General features: G+C 36.7%; 4 protein-coding genes across 4 annotated transcripts; 1 reads left to right on the forward strand and 3 right to left on the reverse strand.

The window, feature by feature from the left end:
• Positions 1-935: 935 nt before the first annotated feature.
• Positions 936-2,686, forward strand: EAF02_004622 (uncharacterized protein; the record flags this gene model as incomplete). The annotated part of the gene is made up of 3 exons (XM_038900670.1): positions 936-1,090; positions 1,147-1,920; positions 1,978-2,686. The coding sequence occupies 3 exons, from the start codon at positions 936-938 to the stop codon at positions 2,684-2,686; spliced, it is 1,638 nt and encodes a 545-aa protein (XP_038759182.1).
• A 317-nt stretch (positions 2,687-3,003) lies between these two features.
• EAF02_004623 (uncharacterized protein) lies at positions 3,004-3,957 on the reverse strand (the record flags this gene model as incomplete). The annotated part of the gene is made up of 1 exon (XM_038900671.1): positions 3,004-3,957. One exon carries the CDS (start codon positions 3,955-3,957, stop codon positions 3,004-3,006), a length of 954 nt encoding a protein of 317 aa, XP_038759183.1.
• Positions 3,958-4,564: 607 nt separating this feature from the next.
• Positions 4,565-6,271, reverse strand: EAF02_004624 (uncharacterized protein; the record flags this gene model as incomplete). Its single annotated transcript, XM_038900672.1, has 2 exons — positions 5,089-6,271; positions 4,565-5,030 (listed from the first exon to the last, which is right to left on the reverse strand). The coding sequence occupies exons 1-2, from the start codon at positions 5,817-5,819 to the stop codon at positions 4,565-4,567; spliced, it is 1,197 nt and encodes a 398-aa protein (XP_038759184.1). The 5' UTR covers positions 5,820-6,271.
• Positions 6,272-7,237: 966 nt separating this feature from the next.
• Positions 7,238-7,667, reverse strand: EAF02_004625 (uncharacterized protein; the record flags this gene model as incomplete). The annotated part of the gene is made up of 2 exons (XM_038900673.1): positions 7,238-7,546; positions 7,602-7,667. 2 exons carry the CDS (start codon positions 7,665-7,667, stop codon positions 7,238-7,240), a joined length of 375 nt encoding a protein of 124 aa, XP_038759185.1.
• Positions 7,668-23,995: the final 16,328 nt, after the last annotated feature.

Raw genomic sequence — 23,995 nt, forward strand, 5'->3', positions numbered from 1 at the left:
ACACTTCTCTAACACTGTGATGACTTAACGTAAAGAATGCTGCAAACAGGTTGGTGCGTTGTTGCTTTTCTTATCTATCTGATACAGAGAGACAATTGCATTGTTTGAAGCTCTCTATATCTCTTTGGTCTTTTGTTCTTGCATCCCACACTCAACATTCTTCAATCATCGTGGCATCACTGGTCGTGAGAAACAATCAACATGTAACCTTATGATGTTCTCATACCTTCACCTCCACATGTACTCTCGCCCTAATGAACTTTCATCAAGAATATATGAATTTATGGCAAGCCTCTTGACCTTCTGAAGCCGAGATATGATCTTGTAATCACACACGGTTTCTGAATGACTGGTCATAGATAGAAAAGGAAAGGAGCAGTGTTAAAAAATACCACAAGAGGCTTATGTAAGCACGGACTGTCGGCCACCACCACCAGGCTTCGTTTTACCTAGCATGCATCTCCAACTTTCCTAGACCAAATATAGTGTTCATCGATACCAACTCTTACAATCATCGTGATTAACTTAGTAGAAGTCTACTGTCATCTTTTCATGAATAAATCGAATTGAACAAGATGGAATATCGGAATGATGCCACCGCTAGATGGAGGGGTTGGAACACATCTACGACAACAAAGAACTCCCTACAATAGGTAGGTAACTTGCAAACATTTGTCCCTAAATTTTGAAGACTCAAGGAACAATACTAAGGACAATAAAAGGCAAGTACCAGGAGTTAGGGAAATAGACCTATTTTGTTTGGTATTTGGTAATAGAAAGGGATAACCTTAGAAATAGTTAAAATTCATTCTCTGTTAAGTCCTTCTCTCCCGAGGCCGTTGAACATTATTGCATTGGATATGAAAATACTGGATAACATCTGTATTTATGGAGGCTGGAAGGCAACGGCCGTGTCTGTCTGCCTTTTGCCCTTCATGGTGTCTTACCTCGTCACTACAATCAAATCTGTCATTGCTGTGCGGAGTAAAAAGAATGGCAAACTGCCCGCGATTGATCCATCAGCGGATTTTATGTTTGGCAACCTTTTAGCCTTTTCTTTTGACACTCGTGGATATATGGCACATCTCATGTAAGTTTAATGCAATTCATCCATGATCATTTGGGTTTACTTATGAATGCGACCAGAAAACGATTCGGTCCTCATGTACCTGTTCGGATTCGAGTAGCCTCCGATAGCTTCTACTTTGTTTCAGGGCCAGAATATATCATCAAATTGTTCCGCGGCTCTCGGGATCTTACTGCTATTCCTGCCATGGCTGCTATCGTGGAACGAATATTCGGCGCTCCTCCTGAGGCCAGTTCTGTACTTTTGGATGACAACACCGGAACCTCACCAAAACCACTGCCAAATAGCAACCCTTTGCCCGCAGACCAACGTTATCATCATATCTCACATCAAGCATATACTGATAACCTCACTGGTGTGAGATTAGCAGAAGTTGTAACTCGGTTCCTAACGAATCTTAGCACAGAGCTGGATAAAATTGATATGGGAACGAACGAATGGCTTGAGATACCGGATCTGTATTCTTTTGTACAAAATGCAGTATTCAACGCTAATACGCTTGCCCTTTGTGGGTCACATATATTTGAAGTTAATCCTACATTCACCGAGGACTTTTGGAACTTTGATTCTCAGGTTGGAGGACCACTCAAGGGTATTCCAAGATTTTTCATTCCCGGCGCGTACAGAATAAGAGGTAAAATGGTCAAGAGTATCCTTGAATGGCATCGATCAGCAGAAGCACATGTCGATCATAATGACAAGGAACTTGATAAGAAGTCATGGGAGCCATATTATGGCTCGAGGCTTTTCCGAGACCGAGCACGGCATCTTTCTAAGATTAACGGCTTCGGTGATCAGGCTCGTGCGGCTAACGATCTGGGTTTGATATGGGGGTAAGTTGATCTAAAATATGGAACCTAATTTTTTGAATATGCCCTAATGCTCCACAGTGCGAATTCCAATAGTGTTCCAGCAATTGCTTGGTGTATACTAGATATTATTTGTCGTCCAGATCTTCTCTCACAAGTGCAAGCTGAACTTGCTTCCATTACAAAACTACATCCAACTGCAAATTTTGATCAACAAATGCCTGATCTTCTATCAAACCTCCTCCTCCAATCGATTTATTGCGAGGAGCTGAGATTACGAAATGCCGCGGCACTTCAGCGTAGTACTGTCTCCTCAAATTTTAAGCTAGGTCCATGGAGATTCCCCAAAGAAGCTATGATTCTAGCAAGTATCTGGTTTGCGGGCCATGATAAGAACGTTTGGAATGAAGGTGAAAACGGAGAGCACGATGTTGATAGTTTTTGGCCCGAACGTTTCATTCTTTACCCCAATAATCCATACAGCGGCCCAAGGAAATCAGATTCAGGTAAACATCCATCTGAAAAAATCACCAAACCTAAACTCACGACGGACACGGTCAGCGGCTCCTGGATCCCTTATGGTGGTGGTCAGCAAATATGCCCAGGTCGATTTTACGCAAAACAGGAATCTATCGGAAGTATAGCGATGTTTTTGTCCAAATTTGATATTGAGTTGACTGGTGATAGAAGGCCAGAGCCAGACTTTAAGTACTTTTCACTGGGAGTTTTACCTCCCAAGGGCAAGTTCCCAGCAAGATTGCGCAGAAGGTCTGGAAAGCTTTCGGAGTAAGCGGTAACATATTATAAAACTCGTTTTTGTAATGATAGTTTTATTACATGCCTTCTAGTCGGTTTCACACGAGCATTAAAATTTTGTCGCAATCTTTCGTTTAGCTGTGGTCCAGTTCTTGGCCGAAATTCGCTCTTTTTCACATTTGCTTTGAATCTGTATACCATATTCTGCTTATAATCCAAATCGATGCTCCCTTGAGCTCTTACATTTGATGCCCCTTCGCCCAAAAGCATTTACTGAATGCCTTCTTCATCTTTCAACCTTAATTGGAGAAACTTGTTCATATAATGCTATTCACTATGAACCCTTTATGGCTAGATCTCCGTTGCCGTCGTTTTAGGTAGAGCGAGTTCAATATACCAAGGCTTCTGCGTTGGCTGATACCTCAAGTTCATTATGCTTGCATTGACCATTAATGTTTCTTTACCTTCTTCAATAGGTTCAATATTCAACTCCGGCCACCCACATTCAACTTTTCTCATCTTTGAAATGCCATCCTCTCCCCAAGTCGCTACTTCTGCACCATGCGCTTCATGAATGTGACCGCAGCAAAACAATGTCGGTTTTGCTCTTTCCAGTGCCTTGATTAAATTACAGCATCCTACATGTCCAGCACGTCCATAGACTTCGTCTAAAACGGCCATTGGAGGACCATGAGTCATGACAATATCAATATTCTTACCACCATCATCCTCTCCAAAACTCGGTATTCGCACCGCGCCAGGCACGCTTTGCATCCCCAAATCAAGTTCATCTGGACCATTAAAGCGATCCTGATACCTTTCATACGCGAATCCAAACCCGCAAAATTCAGGTGTATATGGACTTGCATAGATCCTCAACGCTGCTCCATTCTCCAGGCTAAAATCATGAACCCCCTCCTCCAAATAAGTAACACCAGCATCCCTCGCCATATCACCCTTCATAATCTCATTTCCCGCAGCACATTCCTCTAAATCCTCTTTATATTCTTCGCTGGTGTATGAGTGGCCAAGATTGCGTACAACCCATGTTTTATCCAAAGTCCGATCGTGATTTCCGGCGATCACGAGCTTTAACTTGGCGGGGATGGCTTTCAACATTTGAAGAGCGCTGCGATATTCGGATAAGCCGCCAAATCTAGTGAGATCACCACAGTGAAGAAGAACATCTATATCTGATGGGATTTTAGAGAGTGAGAGAGGAATATCAGCATCGTTGAATTCGAAGGTGTGGGTGTCTGAAATGACCATCACGCGGGTGGGGATTTTTGGTTGTTGGCCCGCCATTCTTAAAGCTCGTTGTAAGGGTTTTGTAGAGTTCTGTAGGAAGAATTTTGATGCAAAACGAGGGAGACGCATAAGTGATAGGTAATGATGTAAAAATGAGGATGCAAGAACAAACCGAATCCAAAGTGCTGCCTTGCCATGAGCACGTGATTAATTGTCAGAATGTCCGCTGCGCCACCGAGCCGCGCCAGCCCCGCAATTGTCTCACAACAGACAGAACATCACGAACGACACGCGCCAGAGGCAACGATGGAACGTCAAACAAGAGGGCTGTAATGCCCTTCTTCTCGATGCATTGTAGACACCGACGTATAATCAAAAGGTCTATAATCTACCAATTAACTTTCCTGTTTTTTCAGACCTTTTTTCTATATTTTCACATGGTTGCATTTTTCACACGGCATGGAAATAGTTGCTTTTTGTGTTGTATATTAAGGATTACAATATCTACGGAATCTACCCGTCTATCAAACCGTTGGCTGGTAAGACACGATCTACTTCCTCATCTCCAGTATATCAAAGATCTATCCATATTTTCAATCATGGAGTAAGATCAAATCTTCACAGGTTGACCATATTTGCCATGAAAAATGAAACTTTCTCACTCTCATCGAATTGGCCACTGAATCTCCGGTGATGCATCCCTCTTCAAAGATGCCAATTGAAGCCCAGTGACTTCGTGTGCAGTATGTTTAATCCATGATGTCATAATCTTAGAGATTCCATGGTCTTGATCGCAATGGACGTCTGGTATCAATGACACAGCAGCGCACAATGAAGTTGGTTTGATACACTTGATCTTCTTTTCCAAGATAGAAAAAGACCACTCTTTGTATGGTTTTTTCGGAAGTGGGTAGATCTGTTGCTCAATGGCACCTTTCAATAACATGCCTAGTATCATTGAATCACATTGCTTACGGTAAGACACTCTATCTTCACCACATCTGGTGCGAATTGAACATTTCGAACTATCTTCTTGATATCGCTGTATGGTGTAATCAAACATATCAACCAATTCAGCAATTGCATGCTGGCGAGAATTTTCAAGCTCATCTATAAAAGTCGTGTCAGCGCTTGTTATATGATCAAATAGAAACAGGATTTAGACTGAATAAAACCTAAGATGCTTACCCATAACAATTTGAGGAATCGGTAGAGTAGTCATGCTGAACAATTTTTTCGATTCCATTTCCAGTATAATTGAGAGCAAGGCCTTTCGTGATCTCTTCAAGTACATCTGTCATATTGAAAGTCCAGGCTATGAAGATCCAGCGAGGTATGTCTTCTCCCGACACAGAGTCGTGGCCAGCTGACATTCTCCAGGTCGGTGTGAACGCATAAGCAACCTCATGCATTTGGTACTTGTCGCATAAGAGTGCAATCTGGGTGAACATGGGCAAATTGATATCCAAAGGAACAGATCTGAAACGTCCATGTATGATGTTGAGTAAAATATTCCATGCCTTTGAATCCTCATCACGAAGCGACAATTCCACCTTGCCGGTTATCTTCAGCTCGATACCCTCTTGAGAGCTTGCCTGGAACATAGCTTTGAATACTGGCGAAGCAACGGACATATGTTTGGATGAGACTAGCATGCGGACTTGCTTCAGCTCGACCCACGAATTATCGTTGGATTCGGATGGTTCTTCAATTGATATGTCGGTCGGCGAGACATCGGTTGCCTTAATCAAAATCCTGGACACTGTATTTGATGGCTCGGCATCTATAATCTGAGAATCATCTTCTGATGAATCGGCGTCAATCCAGATATCATCTGTCAGAGTCGATGAACATTCTTCTGGATCGAATGAGAGAACTAGGTCTCCATCTGCGTCTATGATCAACGTATCACTGGTCATTTTGATACGGTAAAATTATCTTATATGTAGATTGTACGAGAATCTTTCTGCTGAAATCGTGTTGGGTAATAAAGAATAAGATTTTGTCGTGATAAATCTTAGTAGTATTGTTGGATAGTTGTGATGAATGTAAACTTTATATGAGAAAGCGACGCGGAGAATAGTCGCTAATTTATCCGCTAGCGCATTCTCGTAGTTGTAGTCATGAATATGAGGACCGTATTAAGATCTCATTGAATATTCGAATCTAGAAAGACTCGAATGTACGGGATTCGTAGATGCGACGTCGATTCGCTAAGCTAGAAGGAGCCAGCAAATTCACTACAAACTTGACACATTACCACGTGAATTCATGTAAACATTAACGTGATATGAATACAAGATATTCACTTAATTATGCATTCTCATTCGATTATGCATTGCTACAAAACTTACGAAACATCAAAGTTCATGAAGTCTGAGGACACTCATGAATAATGACGATTCCTACTCGATCACGTTAATTGCAGGGTGAACGGATGGCAGATTGACCATCACTTAACTGAACTTGTCGGTTTTCACCATCATACAATCACGAAGAGAAGGAGAGAAATCAGACAGATCTTCCAAGAAGAGACTAGATAATAGATCTTACCCATACCTGTGAGTGGGGTGATACCCTCAGGAGTAGAGCCATCTCCTGTCCACACAACTCAGCCCTGAAATCCAATAAGACCTTATAATCGCCCTGATACTATGGTCGAATTTTGGTGTTATTCTGAAAGGGCAATCATTTCAAATTTGATAATAATGTGATGTCACAGTCACATTAAAACCACTCATCCTCGCTATCAGTCATCACAATGATATATCATAGTACCAAAAGATGTTAAATTTCAAGATCATATGATCGATATGATGTTAGGGCCACGCAGATTTTACATAATATCTCTGGATTTGACAACAGTCACAGTCGACTTGGAACTATAAGATTTGGTCTTGAGTTTGGTTCATGGAGGGCGCTGGTTCTTAGAGTCGCCTGCGAGAATCTATGTGACAAGTGGCAATGTACGTTCATGTAAGCAGATTTCAAGCTTAACTTCGTAGCCAGATCCATGACTCAATTTCCTTGGGTCAATTTCAAATAACCCGGGACTTAACAGAGCCTGTTCACAAAAGGCTTGAAGATAAGATCACATTGCACAGTCAAAAGATTTATCATAATAGATTTGCATTTAAATGAATGTTATGCAAAACTGCATCAACCTCTCATCGCCTCATTAAATTCATCATCGTATACGCGAACACAAACAAAAATAGCTGCTTCAGAAACCATATCACCTCCCCACCAATTCTCACAAGACAATCCCACTTCCAATCCCCATCTCATATCCGCAAAATCATCATCTCCTTCATCCATCAAAGCCTGAGCCTATTGCTTATAGAATGATTGGCAAGGAGATGACAACACCATTTGCAACGTTGAGACAGCTGAGACTGAGCAATCCGGTGGCAGTGCAGCAGTAATCTCCATCATCTTTGCTGGTACGGGCTTCAATTTCACGTTCCTCGACATCACGAGCCTTGAGAATGATTGGAATGCTAATGCCAACACCATTCAAGATGTTGGTGCAGGTGAGGAGGCTGAGAAGTGAGTTGGATTCACAGGTGTATTTGGTACCGGAGCAAGTGGGAGCGCCGGTTGGGGAAGTGCTGCCCCAGGTGTGGGTTGGATTACCACCACCGTTCTGAAATTGAATGTTAGGTTGATAGATCAGAAGAGATGAGATATCAGAAACTTACGTTTGGGAGAGCAGCGACGCTGACAGCGAGGAGTGTGGTGACGACGGCGGAGAATGAGGCGTGCATTTTGAATAAAGTTTTGGAAGTTTGAAAGCTTGAGATAGCTGGTAAAGGTTGTTTGTTTGAAGGACTTGTTGATGTGATTGATGATGTGATTGATGTTGTTTGAGTTGGGAATTCCTCTACTCTTTATAGATTTCTCGAGAGATGTGATATACCACTTTGAAGTACTATCCTAACAGCAGATCCCAGCTGCACGTAGTCTTTGGGCTATAAAAGCCATCCACGTAGGTGGAGTCTTTGATGTTCTCGCATGAGAAGCAAGCAAGTGGATCTAGACTGGCACTACCAACTTCTCATTAGAGGAAAGTAGTATCTCGTCCTTTCAGCAACGCCTCGAATGCCGATCATAGCCGTTTTGTGGGGAAAATTACCTCCGAATGGTAGTCTTCGATGGCGGCTCTTGATATTCACCTACGTGTTGTATATTCATATTCCTTGTTATTTCCTGTTCTGACTGACTGGCTCCAGCGAACATGTTGAGAAGTAGAGGTCTGCGTCTCATGATTCGCTATTGTTTTCCATTTCTGTAGGAACGAAGGATTACCAAGAAATGCCGAGAAGCATAAATGTTCCAGTTGAGGGCAGACTGCATTATTGAAGTGTAAGAGGAAAAAGATCTACAAAATAAAGAACGCTAACATTATTGAACGTGATCCCCTGTTCTAATGTTCTAGACGAGTCTTGAATTCAACGTGAAGTTCTCATACAAATCCGGATTACTCGCCACGCAAAGACGCAAAGACCCAACGACCCAGGCGAAGGGAGATTGAGATGACCCGCATGATACATGGAGGAAAAAAGAGAATAGCTCGCATGATCTGTCAAGCGGTAGCACTTGGTAATTGACAGGTACCACACCACAACCAGATTGCATTATGTTCTTATTGTTCTAAAATTGTCCTTCTAGTACTGACAGAGTCTAGTTTGTATTCAGCCTACAGAATCCTCTTGAAAGATTTTCCCGTATGATGATTGGCGAGGATGAAGAATCCCAGCCCTTCATTCAACCAATTCAGTCACTTGTTGAGAGGGTCTACCATGGAGACCTCATGTGTTGCATACAGTCAATCTACTGTTACTAAATTGGATAAAGTTCGTAGTGACATGAATTCCCGTTTTCCATCTCCACCATGTTGAAAGCACCATGTAATCCCCGCAATTTTATGGCAACCAGTGGGGACAGATAATGCTTGGAATTTAAAGCTAAATATGGAACAGAAAAACTTCAATCATCAAAGGTATTTATGACCCGGATATCCTCTCTATATTATGCAGAGAAGACAGCACGGATATCTTTGATAGGATTACTCCATGCCGTAAGTCCGCACTCAACAAAAAGAAGTCACATAGTTCCCAATCTCAACTTTATTGAGAGTACCATTGTATTTCCATTGATTAATATTCCCAGTATACGTATCATTTCATTGACAGCTATGATTTCCACTAGGATCTGTCAGAATTTGAGGCTTGACGTTCAGAAGCTGAACCTAAAATGTGGTGCATTAGCGCAGTGCTAGACTTCTGTTCTGAAATAGGTTTAAACCCGAATCCTGATTCTAAATGACGTTTGAATGCCAATTCTTCATTCCCAAATGGGTCTATCACGGTTTAATATTCCCATCCAATCATTTAGATTTTAACCTAGGTCGTGTCACTCTGATATTCACCGATTAGTTAACGGATGCCCACACTTAATTCCGAGCCCGCCCCCGCTCCTACAGTAGTATCCGCTAGTCCGTCCTGGCTGTTTCTGTCACCAGTACTCAACTCCGCTAACCGCTCACATGACTCCTTTCTTACTCATCAAAAGCTCAAGCATTCTCATGCAACTCGTATAAAATAAGAAGAGCTTCACAATTTTCCACCTACGTAGATGGCCTTCTTGTCTTATAGATATCCATGTAATAAAAACGACAGGCTGAATCCTATCTCTGTTAAAGCCCTCATGTGTATTCAACTTGAGTTTCATCACAGCGTATCGTTTACTGGTAGATATAATAGTTCCTAAAATCATGAATCGTATCATGAACCAAACATAAGTGCACTCCTTTTTCGATGTTTCAACGAAATTGACAACAGCAATCAATGATTTTACGTAAACTCCAATGATAACCCTGATTTTCCCCTCTCTAAACATTTCAGCCTCGTTTTATCTTCTTAAAATCTTTTGCGACTACCTACCCCGCAAACACTTCAAGGCCGGATGCAACCCAATATTGAGACCCACCTCAACCCCTACCAATTCAATTCAAATTGACCGTCGGAAAGCCCGCAAATCACAAGATCCTGCAGAAGAATAAGCTTAAACCTCTTCAACGACGCAAAATATCCAACCCCCACATAATTGGCACGGTTAGCTCTCGTGTTCTCGTAGAAAAGCCACCCCATGCTCCTCGCTAAAGAGCGTGATTAACCGGCAACCCGCCGCGGCCGGCCCCATGCATGCCAAGACGGCACGTTATGACTTTCCACTCCACTCACCCCCCATACATATAAACTCAGCCCCATCATGACAAGTGACAACAACCCTTCATCCAATACGATCTCCACAGCTACTGCTACAGTAACATTGCTTCACCCACCTTGCGAGGAAAAACTTGCAAAGGGTGAAGATAATCAAGATTAATCTTGCTCAGCTGGCTAGAGAACCTTCTTTTGTAAAAATTTGTAAAAGCTTGGGGCAGGCGATAAAAAACGGTCGAGTGACAATTCACCGGGCTAGGAACGTTGTAAAAGGAGCGAAATCACATGGATTTAGGCTTGATAAAACTGGTTGAATCAATTTTCGACATGAGTAATCTGAAGACAGGTACGAAGAGTCATAGGAGAGGAGAAAAGGGCAGTAGAGTCCTGCAAGTTGGTCTTTCTTTGAAGTTTCTCGTCAATTTTCTTTTGCGTGTAAGCCGGTTCTTTTCAAGGGAAACACCGCAAAAAAGCAGAGTTTAAATCTCGCCACCTTCCAGAAATATCTCTTTCTCTTCATTCTGCCTATCTAATCTACTCATTCATCCTGCTTCTTTGTTTCACCTCTTCGTTGTACCTGTTCATTCTACCCGTTGATTCTACCCATTCAATCGACTCATTCACTTTACACATTTACTCTATGCATTCACTCTAAACTTTAACTATACCCATTCATTCAACCCATTCACTATGCTCATTCTGTCGACCCATCAATTCTCCCCATTAATTCTACCCACCAAATCCACCACATCTACCCCCTCCCCCTTCACTACGTCACCAAAATCCAATTAAATGGTCAAAGTACCCGCTCAATTCCCATCCAGATAGCCATGCCTTATGGCTACACGTGTTCGGATTTTCGCCCTGAAACTTTGATCCTTACCCAGATGCAACCCGCCCCTCATTTATTCTGAATCTTCGGATCACCTCCTCCGGCTCCATATATCAGTTGCTCTGTATATCTGTCAATATACGTATATCTGATAGTACGCCTCTCTTTCTCTCAAAACTTCCTTTTGATTAAGAGGATGTTGCTTCTCAAATACAGTGCTCTTCATTTGATAAGTTTTGTTTGTTCCCACATCCTTTTATGTAGGTGTCTTTCAATTTCAAAAAGTCTCACGTTCGATTATATTCGGTGTCTCGTACCACACCTATTGAATTTCTGGTTTGAAGGTAAGACATCCTGATTCTATGAAAACAGACACGAGAACATCAAATTTGTACAGACTGAGGTAGTATTTTTCTTTCATCTTGAGACTTAAAATAACGGTGGTCCGACTAATTACCATTACTGATCTTTCACATTTTACATAGCAATTTGACACAAGATAAGATTAAGTCAACATTCCTTTCAAGAATCCTCATTTCACGCTATCTCCACATTGAATAAGATACATTCGTTCTTTTTACCAGTATATATATGTATATATGTTATCTTGTAAACATTGAGTACACTGATGTATATCGTATACATTTTAGTATGTATATTTATTTATTTATTTATTTATAGTGATTAACATCTAATATCTGACCTCCCAAGGGGTATTCTAGATATACTAAGGAGTGGGCCTACAGGCTGCTAGTGTTTCAGTTGTTTATAGTAATATAATATTAACTAATTAGGGGCTTGTTGCCTCTAATATTCCCCCGTTTAGTATTGTTTATAGCAATTCTATAATTGTTCTATTTAAGGATTTGTGATTTTATTCTAGAAAGTCTTGTTTTGTATATTGTCCGGATATTGATGGATAATCGGGTTGATCGCTATTGATCGGGAAAGCGCTTAGGGTACTTATAATTGATTGGTGCGGGTTTTAGGTTGATTGGGATAGAGAACTTGTTCTTAGGATATTGGAGTAGGTTGATATTTGTATGATTATACATAATTTAGGTATATCCTAGTATAGAATCTGGATTTAATAAAAAGATCAATAAAGTTATATTATAATTGCAGAATGCAATTAATATATGTTATCGCATCCCATTCGGATTGTAATCGGTTTGATGTAAGCAGTCAATTACTGCACATCTGATTATTGATTAAATATTGAAAAAAATGTAATAAGCTTTTCTCGATTTCATATATACAAATGTTTTTACTATTTTCGTAATTGAATCTAATATAATAGACTACAAAATCATTGTGTTTGGTCCGCATCGCTATAAATCTGTATAATACTCTGCGGGAAAGCTTAAGGCTCCCCGGCTCCGAGGTGTTATATGCCGGCTTCCATGCATTATATATTTCGGAGATCAGATCTCTTTTCGTATTCCACCACTTACTCTCTGAGTGCCGACATTTGGCATGTAGAACAGAGCGAGAGTTGCTGACGGTGGGGCAGAAATGAATTATATTATAATTACTTTCTAGAATATCTTATAATACAAAGTAGGTTCGCTATACCTACAAATACTTTCCCAGTTTATTTATAATAAAACCATTAATATTAAATCTTTATAAAATCTTCTGATTATATTAAATTATTTATTATATAATTACTTTCGGAAGTTTTGGTTAGAATCAAAACTATTCCTTTATACCTTTATTTCTATTTGCTTTTTAAATCTATCTGATATCTTTATTATGCCCTCTACTCTATAATATCCGATTATAGATTAATATATATATCCATTCTTTCGAGTTATATAAACAATATTACTATTATTATTATTATATATTATACCTTATAATTAATAACTATTTTATATTATCTTACTGAATCTTTTCTATATAATAAGGTCGATTATATCTTATAAGCTTACTATTTCAAATCTCTAGTTAGACAGCCTTTCTATAATATTTCCAACCCATTAATTAAAGCTTTACTTGTAGAATCCACTCCCTTAATATATAGTTTATAATCGAAAATAAAGTACTAAAAGTGTATTATATATATATATTATAGGATTAGTTTTTATTTGAAATCCTCTATTACTATAATACCGATTGAGTATTGTTGAGTATAACTTACTAAAAGCATCCTTCCTGTATCGAAGTTTCTTTATTGTTATATTATTCCTATGTATTTAAAGGTAAGGTGCTAAAAATATCCCTCCTTCTATTCTATATATACTCTTGCTGGCTCTAGTAGATATTATTCTAGTCTTTATATACTTTCTATTATTCCTTTTTGTTGGAAGTTGTGGCACGTGCGCTACGCTACTGTGCATATATCACTTCCACTTCATAGTTAGATTTTACCTTAATACTATTAATCTACATAGTCAATATTATATACATTCTATTGGTCTGCTCCTTTATTGTAAACAGGTTATGAGCCTGGTAGTTTTGCAATAAGACTAAAGCCGAAAGCTCTTTAAATAGCTTATATTATCAAAGTAAAGATTAACGATGAGAAGCTCTTATACAATGCAATATCAATATATAAGGTGCATACAGCAAACAGATTGTTGAGTAGCGATAACGAAGTAATTATTTATATCGTACCCTTTCCTTCAAGCACAATAGCGAAGTAATTACTTATATCGCACTCTTTCTCTAAGCAAAAAAAACTACGAGTTACTATTGAAAGAACCATTTATTCCAGCTTGATGCTGAAAAGTTTATCAACTATATAGTATTCGATATTACTTTAAAAATCATTATTTACAAATCAAAATTCATTATTTTCAATTATCCTGCTTTAAAGAGAATTTCTCTTTGCAAATATTAATATATCCAAAACTAGAACAGTGTAATCTAAACAATTCCTTTTCCTTTTTTATTCTTTTATTTTATTATCAAAACACACTCAGGTTATCGATATAAGTTTTCTATTTGCAAAATCTCAAAATGAATAAAGATATTGGATTCAAGGATTATTCTAAGCACATTCCTTTTTTTATTTAAGAGAATCACAAATGCTAGATTTGTTAAATAAGAATTCAATTTTAAGGAAAAGGCTGGTTCTATATATATAAGAAAATATTACAGAAATATGTGTAGATTGCAGATACCGATAGATTAGCCAAGGATTTTGAAGAATTCCAAGTCTTTAGTAATAGTAGCAATATTACAATAAAGATTCAATTCAATATTAATAAAAAGGTTACCTTTTTTAAGGATAATGTTAGTGCATTATTTTATATCTGTTGTTTATTATTTAATAATGATAAGGCTTTAATAAACAAATATGATATAGTAAAGAAACTTTGGGATTATCTAATTATCAAATATTCCAGAATCGATAATATAGTAATAGACGAGTATCTTCTCAAGATCAAGATCTTCTTTTTCGATGATATTCCTGATATAACTATTATAGGTGTATAGGATAAACTCAAGGATCTTTGAAGAAAGTTTTTATTTATAGATGCTTCAGCTAATACTTTATATATAAATAAATCACTTTTTTAAAACTTGATCTTGTTTTTTCTTGATGAATACAAAGTTATTATTGATATAATTTGTATTATTAGTTTTATTTTAAGTATTAATAATAAGATTAAGTATTTATAGATTAAAGAAGTCGAAATGTAGAACTCTAAAGATTTGATATATTTTGTAAAAGGAAGGAAATATATTCTATTTTATTATTAATATAAGGTTAATACAAGTTTGGAGTTCGATATATCTGTTATCATTTGCGAATTTTGCAACAAATCTAATTACTTAGTTCTAAAATGCTTCCAGCTCCAATACACCAAACGTTTTTTGAAATCTGATTTAAAGTATAAACAAAAGAGAAAACAATCCATCTCTTTATTGCAAAGAAACAAAAAGTATAAAGAGTATAAAACTTATATTGCTGAATCAAGCTTTAATGTTACTAAGAGTGTTATTGATGATAAGTCTGACTCTAAGTATTATTATCTCACCAAGGAAAGTATTAGTAAGGCATCCTTATCACAATAATATATTAATACTAATATCACCTTATATATATCTGACCAATGTTTTTTCTTTAGAAGTCTAATCTATACTTCACAACGAAGGATAATGATTAATAGGGAAGCTATATATTCAGATGAACAAGGAATAGTAGATATAATATATAAGGATAGAATAAGGATATTATTAGCTGGGATACTATATATATCAGGATTGAGAGTTAACCTATTTTCAGCTAAGAGAATTTGTAAGACAAAGTTTAAGGGTATATTTAGTCTTAAGGAGATATATTTTATATTAGAAAACGATAAGAATAATAAGATTATTAAAACTATAATGAAAGATAGAATATATATCATTTCGCATATAAAACCAGGATACAAGGATTCTGTATTCTTTGTACTCTCTACAAAGATCATTGATAAAACAAAAGGGAAAATCGAAGAATTAATTATAATAGAAAAAGAAAGATATCTTCTTTGGTATAAATACTTCAATTATTTTGGCTTTAATAAAATCAAAAACCTGCACAAAGTCATTATACTCTAGAGATTAATCAAGGTTCCTTCAACTCTTGATATCTATAAAATGTGTGCTCTTACAAAAATAACTAACAGAATCCCAAGCCAATTAAATGCACAAAAGTCTAAAAGATTGGAATTGATCCATTTCGATATTACTAGCCCTTTCCCAAAGACCATTCAAGGACACAAATACTTCCTCCTTATTATAGATAGTATTATAAAAATAAATTAGGTTATTCTATTGAAACAAAAAAGCAATATAATACTCTTACTGAAAGCCTGAAAGTAAGAGATTGAATTTGTTATAGGAGTAATTGTAATTGCTGCCAAAACTAACAATACACTAAAGCTTCTTCAAGCTATTCGGAAATAAAAGATTGATATGCGATTAGAGATTATAGTGATTATATTGTCTCATTAAAATAGCCCAGTCAAATACAATATATACATTACAGAAACCGATATAAGAATAATATTGAAAGAAGTTTATTTACTATTAGAGTTTTGGGACAAAGCTGTCGAACACGATATATATATTCGAAACCGTATTAGTATTAGCCTAATGCAAATAAAATCGATCAAAACCCCACTTGAAGTATTTACAAGTATATTACTAAATATTAATACATGCAAGATCTAGGGGAATCGATATTATGCTTATATCAATTCCAAAACTATCCCAATAGAACAAAGGTATGATAAACTTTGTAATACAGTAAGGATTGGGATATTTCTGGAATACTCAAAAGATACCACCAAACATATAAAGTTTATTTATTAGAATTAGATTATACTTACTGCTCTTATTGTATTACAATCAACAAAAGCTATAAAGGAAGGGATCTAGATCTCAAACTCAGAAATTATACAGCCGGATTACAAGATACCAAGAATATAGAACCTGATTGCAGGCCTTATAGTAGACCTAAGAATATCCCTAAATCATTGGTTATTCCGATCGATCTATCAATATTACCAAATAGAATAATCACAGATTCGATAAAAGTATACTTACCAATACCAAACAAACAAAGACTGGAATACTACATTTTGATAAAAACGAATATGGAAATATCCAATAAATGATTAATAATTTATTAAAACTAATAAAGAAAAACAATAAAAAAAACAGAGATTACCTTATCTAAAATTACTTCAATTTTTAATTCTACACTACTAGATTTGATTACATTACTTTATGAAACGTTATTACCTATAATATTTATATCTACATCTACTTTAATATGGGATCGAGAAAAGCCCATTACACTTCTTTCGATGTCCAATCAATAATCAGACGCGCGGCAACTGGCCGCTTGCACCAAACCGATTACGATCCGAATGGGACGCGATAGCATATGTCAACTGCGTCCTGCGATCACAACACAGCTTACTGACCTTCTCACCAGATCCAGATTCTACACTAGAATATACCCAAACCACGTGTAATCACACAGATACCAACCTGCTCCAGTATCCCGAGGATAAACTCTCCACCCCAATCAACCTAGACCTGCACCGACCAGCCATAAGCGCCCTGAACGCTCTCCCGATCGATAACGATCGACCCAATCATCCGCCGATACCTGGACGATATACAAAACAAGGCCCTCTAAAACAGGACCACAAACCCTTAGACAGAACAGTTGCAGGATCGCCATGAGCGGTACTTGAGCAGGGGAACACCAGAGGCAACAAGCCCCTGATTAGCTAACATTACACTACTATGAGCGGCTGGAACACTAGCGGCCCGTAGGCCCGCTCCTTAGTACGTCTAGAATACCCCTTGGGAGGTCAGATATTAGACGTTAATCACTATAAATAAATAAATAAAATAAAATCTACTTAATATTATCAAATTCGAGGTATAATCTTAGAAAAAGAAAGAGAAATAACAATAACGATATAGAAGGATATATCTCCAAAATCATTCAATCTCTATTTGCCTTCTTGAATAAGCTAATGTTAGAATCAATCGAGTATATTATAATTGCGATTCCAAATATTCATTAATTCGAGATGAAATGAATGATGGAATTGCTTTCAAGATCTTGATTCTTTTGGAGAATACATTAATAAAGATTGAAACCGCTTTGCTAATAATAGAAATACTAGGGATCAGGATATTAAATATATATAAAGATGTAATGGCAAACAAAAGGTATATAAAAGACTAGTAAGCTGCAATTCAAAAAGAAGTAGACTTATTGGTCAAGAATAGTATTTGGAAAGAATTTATTTTACTACAAAGAAGCAATTTAGTTTCAACAAAATGGGTATTTACTGTCAAAACAAAAGATAATAAGGTAGAGCGATTCAAAGCTAGATTGGTGGCTAGAGGATTCAGTCAAGTTTTAGATAAAGATTACAATGAAACCTTTACTCCCACAGTTCGATTTGATACTCTTTGTCTTTTCCTTATCATTATTACAAGAGAAGATCTTGAATATTCTCATTTCGATATCAAAAATATATTTATCGAATTATATTTAAAAAAAGAAATCTATTTAATACTTCTTTAAGATATTTAAGTTTGTTATGGTTATATTCTATATATATTTCAGAGTTTTTATAAGCTAAAGCAAGCTAATAGAGATTGAAGTTTTTTCTAAAAGAAGAGTTAATTAAGATAGATTTTGTATAAAGCTTTTCAGATTTGTATTTATATATCAATTATCCACAACAACTATTTCTTCTAATTTATATAAATAATATTATTATTGCTACTATACAAAAACGAGATATTAAATAGTTTTATTATAACCTTTTGGCTCGATTCAATACTAAAGATCTAGGGAAGATTAATAAGATCTTAGAAGTATATATTATTTGTAATAGATCTAAGAAAGTATTAACTATAAATCAAGAAGAGTATTTGAATACAATGCTTACTCGTTTCGGGATCTCCTATGGTCAATATACTCCAAGGAAGATATCAATCTCGGATTACAACCAATTGCGATTAATATTCCTAAATGATAAGCTTATTAATATAAACGAATACCAACAAGCAATCGGCAGTACAATTCATTCTATAGTTTACACTAAACCGGACATCACATTCAATCTCGGGAGATTAGTACAAGCCATATCGAATCCTGCCAAACATCACAGCATTGCACTTAAAAACCTTATAAGATATTTAAGGTCAACTATCAAACAGAAACTATATTTTAAGCCTAAAAAAGTTCAATTAGATATTTATAAAAAATATAATTTTCTATAACAAACTATCAAAGTATATATTGATACAAACTAGGCAAGCGATAGAACCAATTGAAAAAGTATCTCTAATGGAGTAATAATGTTCTATAATAGACCAATCTCATAGACAAACAAGAAGCAGACATCTGTAGTTATATTTAGTATAGAAGCTGAATATATTTCTATGGTAATGTTTATCAAACAAGAGCAATGGGTAGCTCAACTTTTGAGAGACTTAAAGCAACCACAATATATTGGGAGCAATAGCGAAGTTCAAATACTCGGAGACAATCAAGAAGCGCTAGTACTAATTAAGAACCTATATTTACACAAGCGATCAAAGCATATTAACATATATTATCACTTCATTCGGGATCTCATAGAAAAACGTTTAGTCAATACCAGCTATGTCAATATAAGTGATATAGCTGCAGATAGATTAACAAAACCATATACAAGGATGATATTTGAGAGATTCAAGAATATACTAGAGCTTCAAAACTAACTATAGAAGCTAAGAGAGTATGCTTTCTAAGGGAGTATTGGAAATTGTAGTATGTGTGCTACGCTATTGTACATATATCACTTCCACTTCATAATTAGATTTTACCTTAATACTACTAATCTACATAGTCAATATTATATGCATTCCACTGGCCTGCTCCTTCATTGTGAACACTTTTATTATTTATAAATATCCAATTTAGTATATCTACAGATTGTATGTATTGTTGAATTATAAAAACTTTATATACTAATACCCCAAAGATATTCTGTCGATTTTCGTTTATCAAGTTGAAAATATTGGTTTACTTTCAATATAGGCTTCAGTCAGATTCAATTATATTATAAAAGCTTTATTATCCGTTATTTCAAGAATTAATTCTACTTCGCAAATACTCTACCGCGATATATTCTAGTTCTGCTTCCTATATAGATTTATAAAGATATAGTTCTGTATTAATCTTGTTTTTATCTCCTTTCTATTATCGAATAATTTTCATTTTTGTTATACTAATAATTCTCTATTCCGAGTATCTTCGCAATTACTTTTTGGTAATTAGTTGTATGTATCTTGCTCTCAATACAGTCTTCGATTAGTGTACAACCACCACCCAGCTCCAGCTAACTTTATTTAGCTCTCCAATCGCACGATCGAAGGTTCGTAGGATACACCACATACAGGTGAGAGTCATTGTATCCCTTTTAGTATGTATATACTACTATACAAACTATCATTAGAACGTGGTTTATTTTGATCAGAAACTCAAACTATGTCTTTATCTACTTCCTCTTCAATTTCTCCTTTTTATCTTACTCCTCTATTACCCAGAAGAAAAAATCAGAAATCGTTCTTTCAATCGCTGGTATACCTCAAATTAAATCATAGGTTCCACAATCTCAACATATAATAATACATACTCTAATCATCTAATTCAACATAGAAAGAGATACAAAAACACCTACTGATATAGAAAAACTTTGAAAAGTCTGCAAAAGTCTTAATTTGAATCAGTCCTCGTATCCTATAACTAATTTTCAATTACTTAGAGTAATACTTCGACTTTTGACTGTCTTATTCTTATACTTTTACTGCGAATCCAAATCCAATCGAATTCATATAATTACAACTATATACTACAAATATCTAAGAACCACTTCTTTTTTAGATCTTTTAATCTAATAGGTTTTCATCTCCTATATCTATCTTACTCTCAGCTTTCTTATTCTCTTAATCTTCTTGAAATTTCCAAATCTCCTCAATCTTCTAATCCTCTCTACTTACATTATAATTTACTCTCTATTATTATTTTTCATGTTTATCTCAGGTTTATCTTTCTACTACTCAATCATTCAAGCAATTTCACTATCTCATCTATTTCATTCAATATATATATCTATATTCTATATTCCTTTCTTATTTCCTTTATTCTATTTATTTTTCTTTATATGTATTAACTTACACTTATCTAAACTCATTTACATTTGCTATTCACTATTATCAATTTACTCTTTCTATTCACTCTTTTATTCATTTTTAACTATTCTTATTCACCCTCTCCCTCACTACCCTCCTCCTCACCTTAGTAATCTCTATCCAATCTATAAAAGCTCCCTCTCTAATCATTCACTTCTAAATTCCCTTATAAAATAATAAAATCACATTAAAGAAAATATCAAACCTCATTCTTCTTCCTAACAGAATATAAGCTATTTAAGATACTAGAATTCGCGTATCTTAACGCTACACTATACTATAGTATTCACTATAATATCACTCTCTAATTCCCCTCTTATAGATTCCTTTCTGAAATAATAACTCGTTCCGAGATCTTTCTGTGACAACAACGCATTCAAAGCCTCCTCTATATTATCTTTTACTTACTCCTATTTCTATTTCAAATTCATTTCTGTTTTATTTTCATTCAATTTATATTTCTACTTGACTTTTAAACCAACTCTTCTTATAATCAGTATTCTAATTTCCATAATTTTTTCAAATTCAAATTGAATACTACTCTCCTTATTCAATTTCTTTTTCACTATCCTATTCACTTCTCCACTCTTATTCACTCTTTTCACTCTTAATCATGCTCCGCATCCTATTAAACCTATCTATCCTTTCCCTCCTCTCCCAATTTATCTACCTTGCTGACGCATTCTCTTCATCCTTTTCATCTTCTTCCTCTCAGCTTTTAGCCTCCAACCTCCCTATCTTCAATCCTACTATTAGAAACTCTTTTTCTATTTATCCTCTTTATTCACTCTTCATCTCCTAGACTTTCCTCTTTTTGGCTCTCCCTTATTCACTCCTATTCACCCTCCCTCTCCTCAGCTCTCCCTTATTCCACTAGTATTCACTCTTTTCCTTCTTGACTCTCCTTCTTTGTTGGCTCTCTCTTATTCACTGGTATTCACCCTTTCTTTCCTATAATCCCTCTCCTTGGCTCTTCCTTTAAAGCTCTCCCTTAAAAATTCCCTCTCTTCGGTTCTCTTTATTCACTCTTATCCACTTTTCCTCTTCTAAGCTCTCTTTCCTTGGCTTTCCTCTTCTAACTCTTCATTTTAATATTTGTCTCCCACTCTTATTCTCATCACTCCCTCCATTCTCTCCATCCTCTGTTCTCAAACTCAATTTTGTTTCACTAACTTCATACACCCTTTTCATTACCCTTCTCATTACCATCCTTATTACCCTCCCCTGCCTCCGAATCTCAATCTTAGTCACTATTGTATTCACCGATTTTTATTCATCCTCTCCTTTCTCTCCTTCTCTCCCTCGCAACCCCAAACACTCTCTCCTAGCCTCCAACTCCACTAGAAAAACTTTTCTCTCTCTCTCCTCGCTCTCTCTCTCTCTCTCTCTCTCTCTCTCCGCCTCATCTCTTTTAAATACCTTCAAGCTTTAAAATTCATTTATTCATTTACCCTCTCCGCCTTCACTCTTCCTCAATCTCGATTCCCACTCCTTGTCCTACTCCCACTCAACTCCTCATTCACTCTCCTTATTCACCTCACTCATCTCATTTATCTCACTCAACTACTTCATCCACACTCACACTCCTTATTCCCAACTTTCATTTTCAATTCACTATCATAATTCACTCTGATTATTTCCAACTCTATCTTTTAATCCTACTCCCTCTCCCTCTCCCTCTCCCTCTCCTAATTCTAACTTTCTCTTTTGATTCACTCTTATAATTCACTCTCCTTATTCTCAAACCCTTTTCCTCCTACTCCTGCTCCCTCTCCATCTACTGCTCCCTCTACTACTCCCCTCTTACTCTTACTCTTTACTCCTCATTTCTAATCCTATTCTCTCTCCTTTTCCCTCTCCCAATTCCCTCTTCCTATTGCTATTTTTCCTACTGCTCCCTCTCACTCTTATACTCACTCTGTTGCTCCCAATTTTGCTCCCTTTCCCTTCCCCCCCCCTCTCCCTCTCTCTTAATTCCCTCTCCCTCTCCCTATTGCTCTTTTTCCTACGGCTTCCTCTCTCTTTTATACTCACTATTTTACTCCCTCTTATAATTCACTCTCCTGCTCCCTTTTCGCTCTCTCTCCTTCTCCTATTCCCTCTCTTACTCTTACTCTTGTTTTACTCTCCTGCTCTCACTCTTGCTCTTGCTCTTATTATTACTCTCCCTCTTAGCTCTCTCTCTCTTAGCTCTCGCTCCGGCTCTGGCTCTTACTCTTGATCTTACTCTTACTCCCACTCTATCATATTTCTCACTACCCTAATTCACTCTCCTGATTCACTTTTCTAACTCACTCTCCTTACTATGAATTCCCTTTCCCTCTCCCTTTCTCTCACCTATTTCCTCTCTTACTCCCTCTCTCTCCTACTACTCCCTCTCTCTCCTGATCCTCCCTCTCTCCTTGCTTGCTCTGCTCTTGCTCTTGCTCTTGCTCTTGCTCTTGCTCTTGCTCTTGCTCTTGCTCTGCTCTTGCTCTTGCTCTTGCTCTTGCTCTTGCTGCTTCTCTTGCTCTTGCTCTTGCTCTTGCTCTTGCTCTAGCTCTAGCTCTTACTCCTACTTCTCTCTTAATTCACTATTCTCATTCAATATCCTTATTCACTCTTCTAATTCACCCACCTCATTCACTCCCCTCCTCACTCACTCCACCCTCCCCCTCCCCCTCCCTCTCTCACTCCTACACTCAAATCCCACTCTCATTTCCCCTTCCACTTCCACTTCCACTTCCACTTCCCCATCAATCCCCTTTTCCCCCAAAATTCCAAGCCCTCAACCCTTCAAATCTTCAAATCTCAGAATCCAATCAACTGTCTAACTACTCAATAAATAAAGAAAATAAAGAAAACTCCTCATTGACAGATGAACTTGGTTAAAAAAATTATCAAAAAAAGCCAATTCGCAATCTTACTTTATATACACCTCATCTCATCTCATCTCATCTCATCTCACTCACCTACCACAAACCACCATTCCCTTCCAACCCAACACCACAAACCCCACATAAAATCCATTCATTCTCAATTTTTGATCACTTATATCTCATACACTAATTCATTCATCTATGAATTCAAATGGAATATCTTGAATGTATCTTCAATATATACACATATGTGTATATATCTTCATTACTATCTCACTACCTGACTACCTCACTATTTCTCTACAACATCATGAAATCCATGCATACACTCCCCTCACCCCCTGTCTCGCATTCTTAAATAACTCATCCATCACCCCACAACTAACCAATCGAAAAGTAGATCAAGAAAAGAAAAAAAGATTCCCCTCTCTGATTTCATACTACTTTCGCAACCCCCTCCCCAATATATT

This window comes from Botrytis sinoallii, assembly GCF_014898435.1.
Source record: "Botrytis sinoallii strain Bc 23 chromosome Unknown BSIN_007, whole genome shotgun sequence".
Lineage (NCBI taxonomy): Eukaryota > Fungi > Ascomycota > Leotiomycetes > Helotiales > Sclerotiniaceae > Botrytis > Botrytis sinoallii.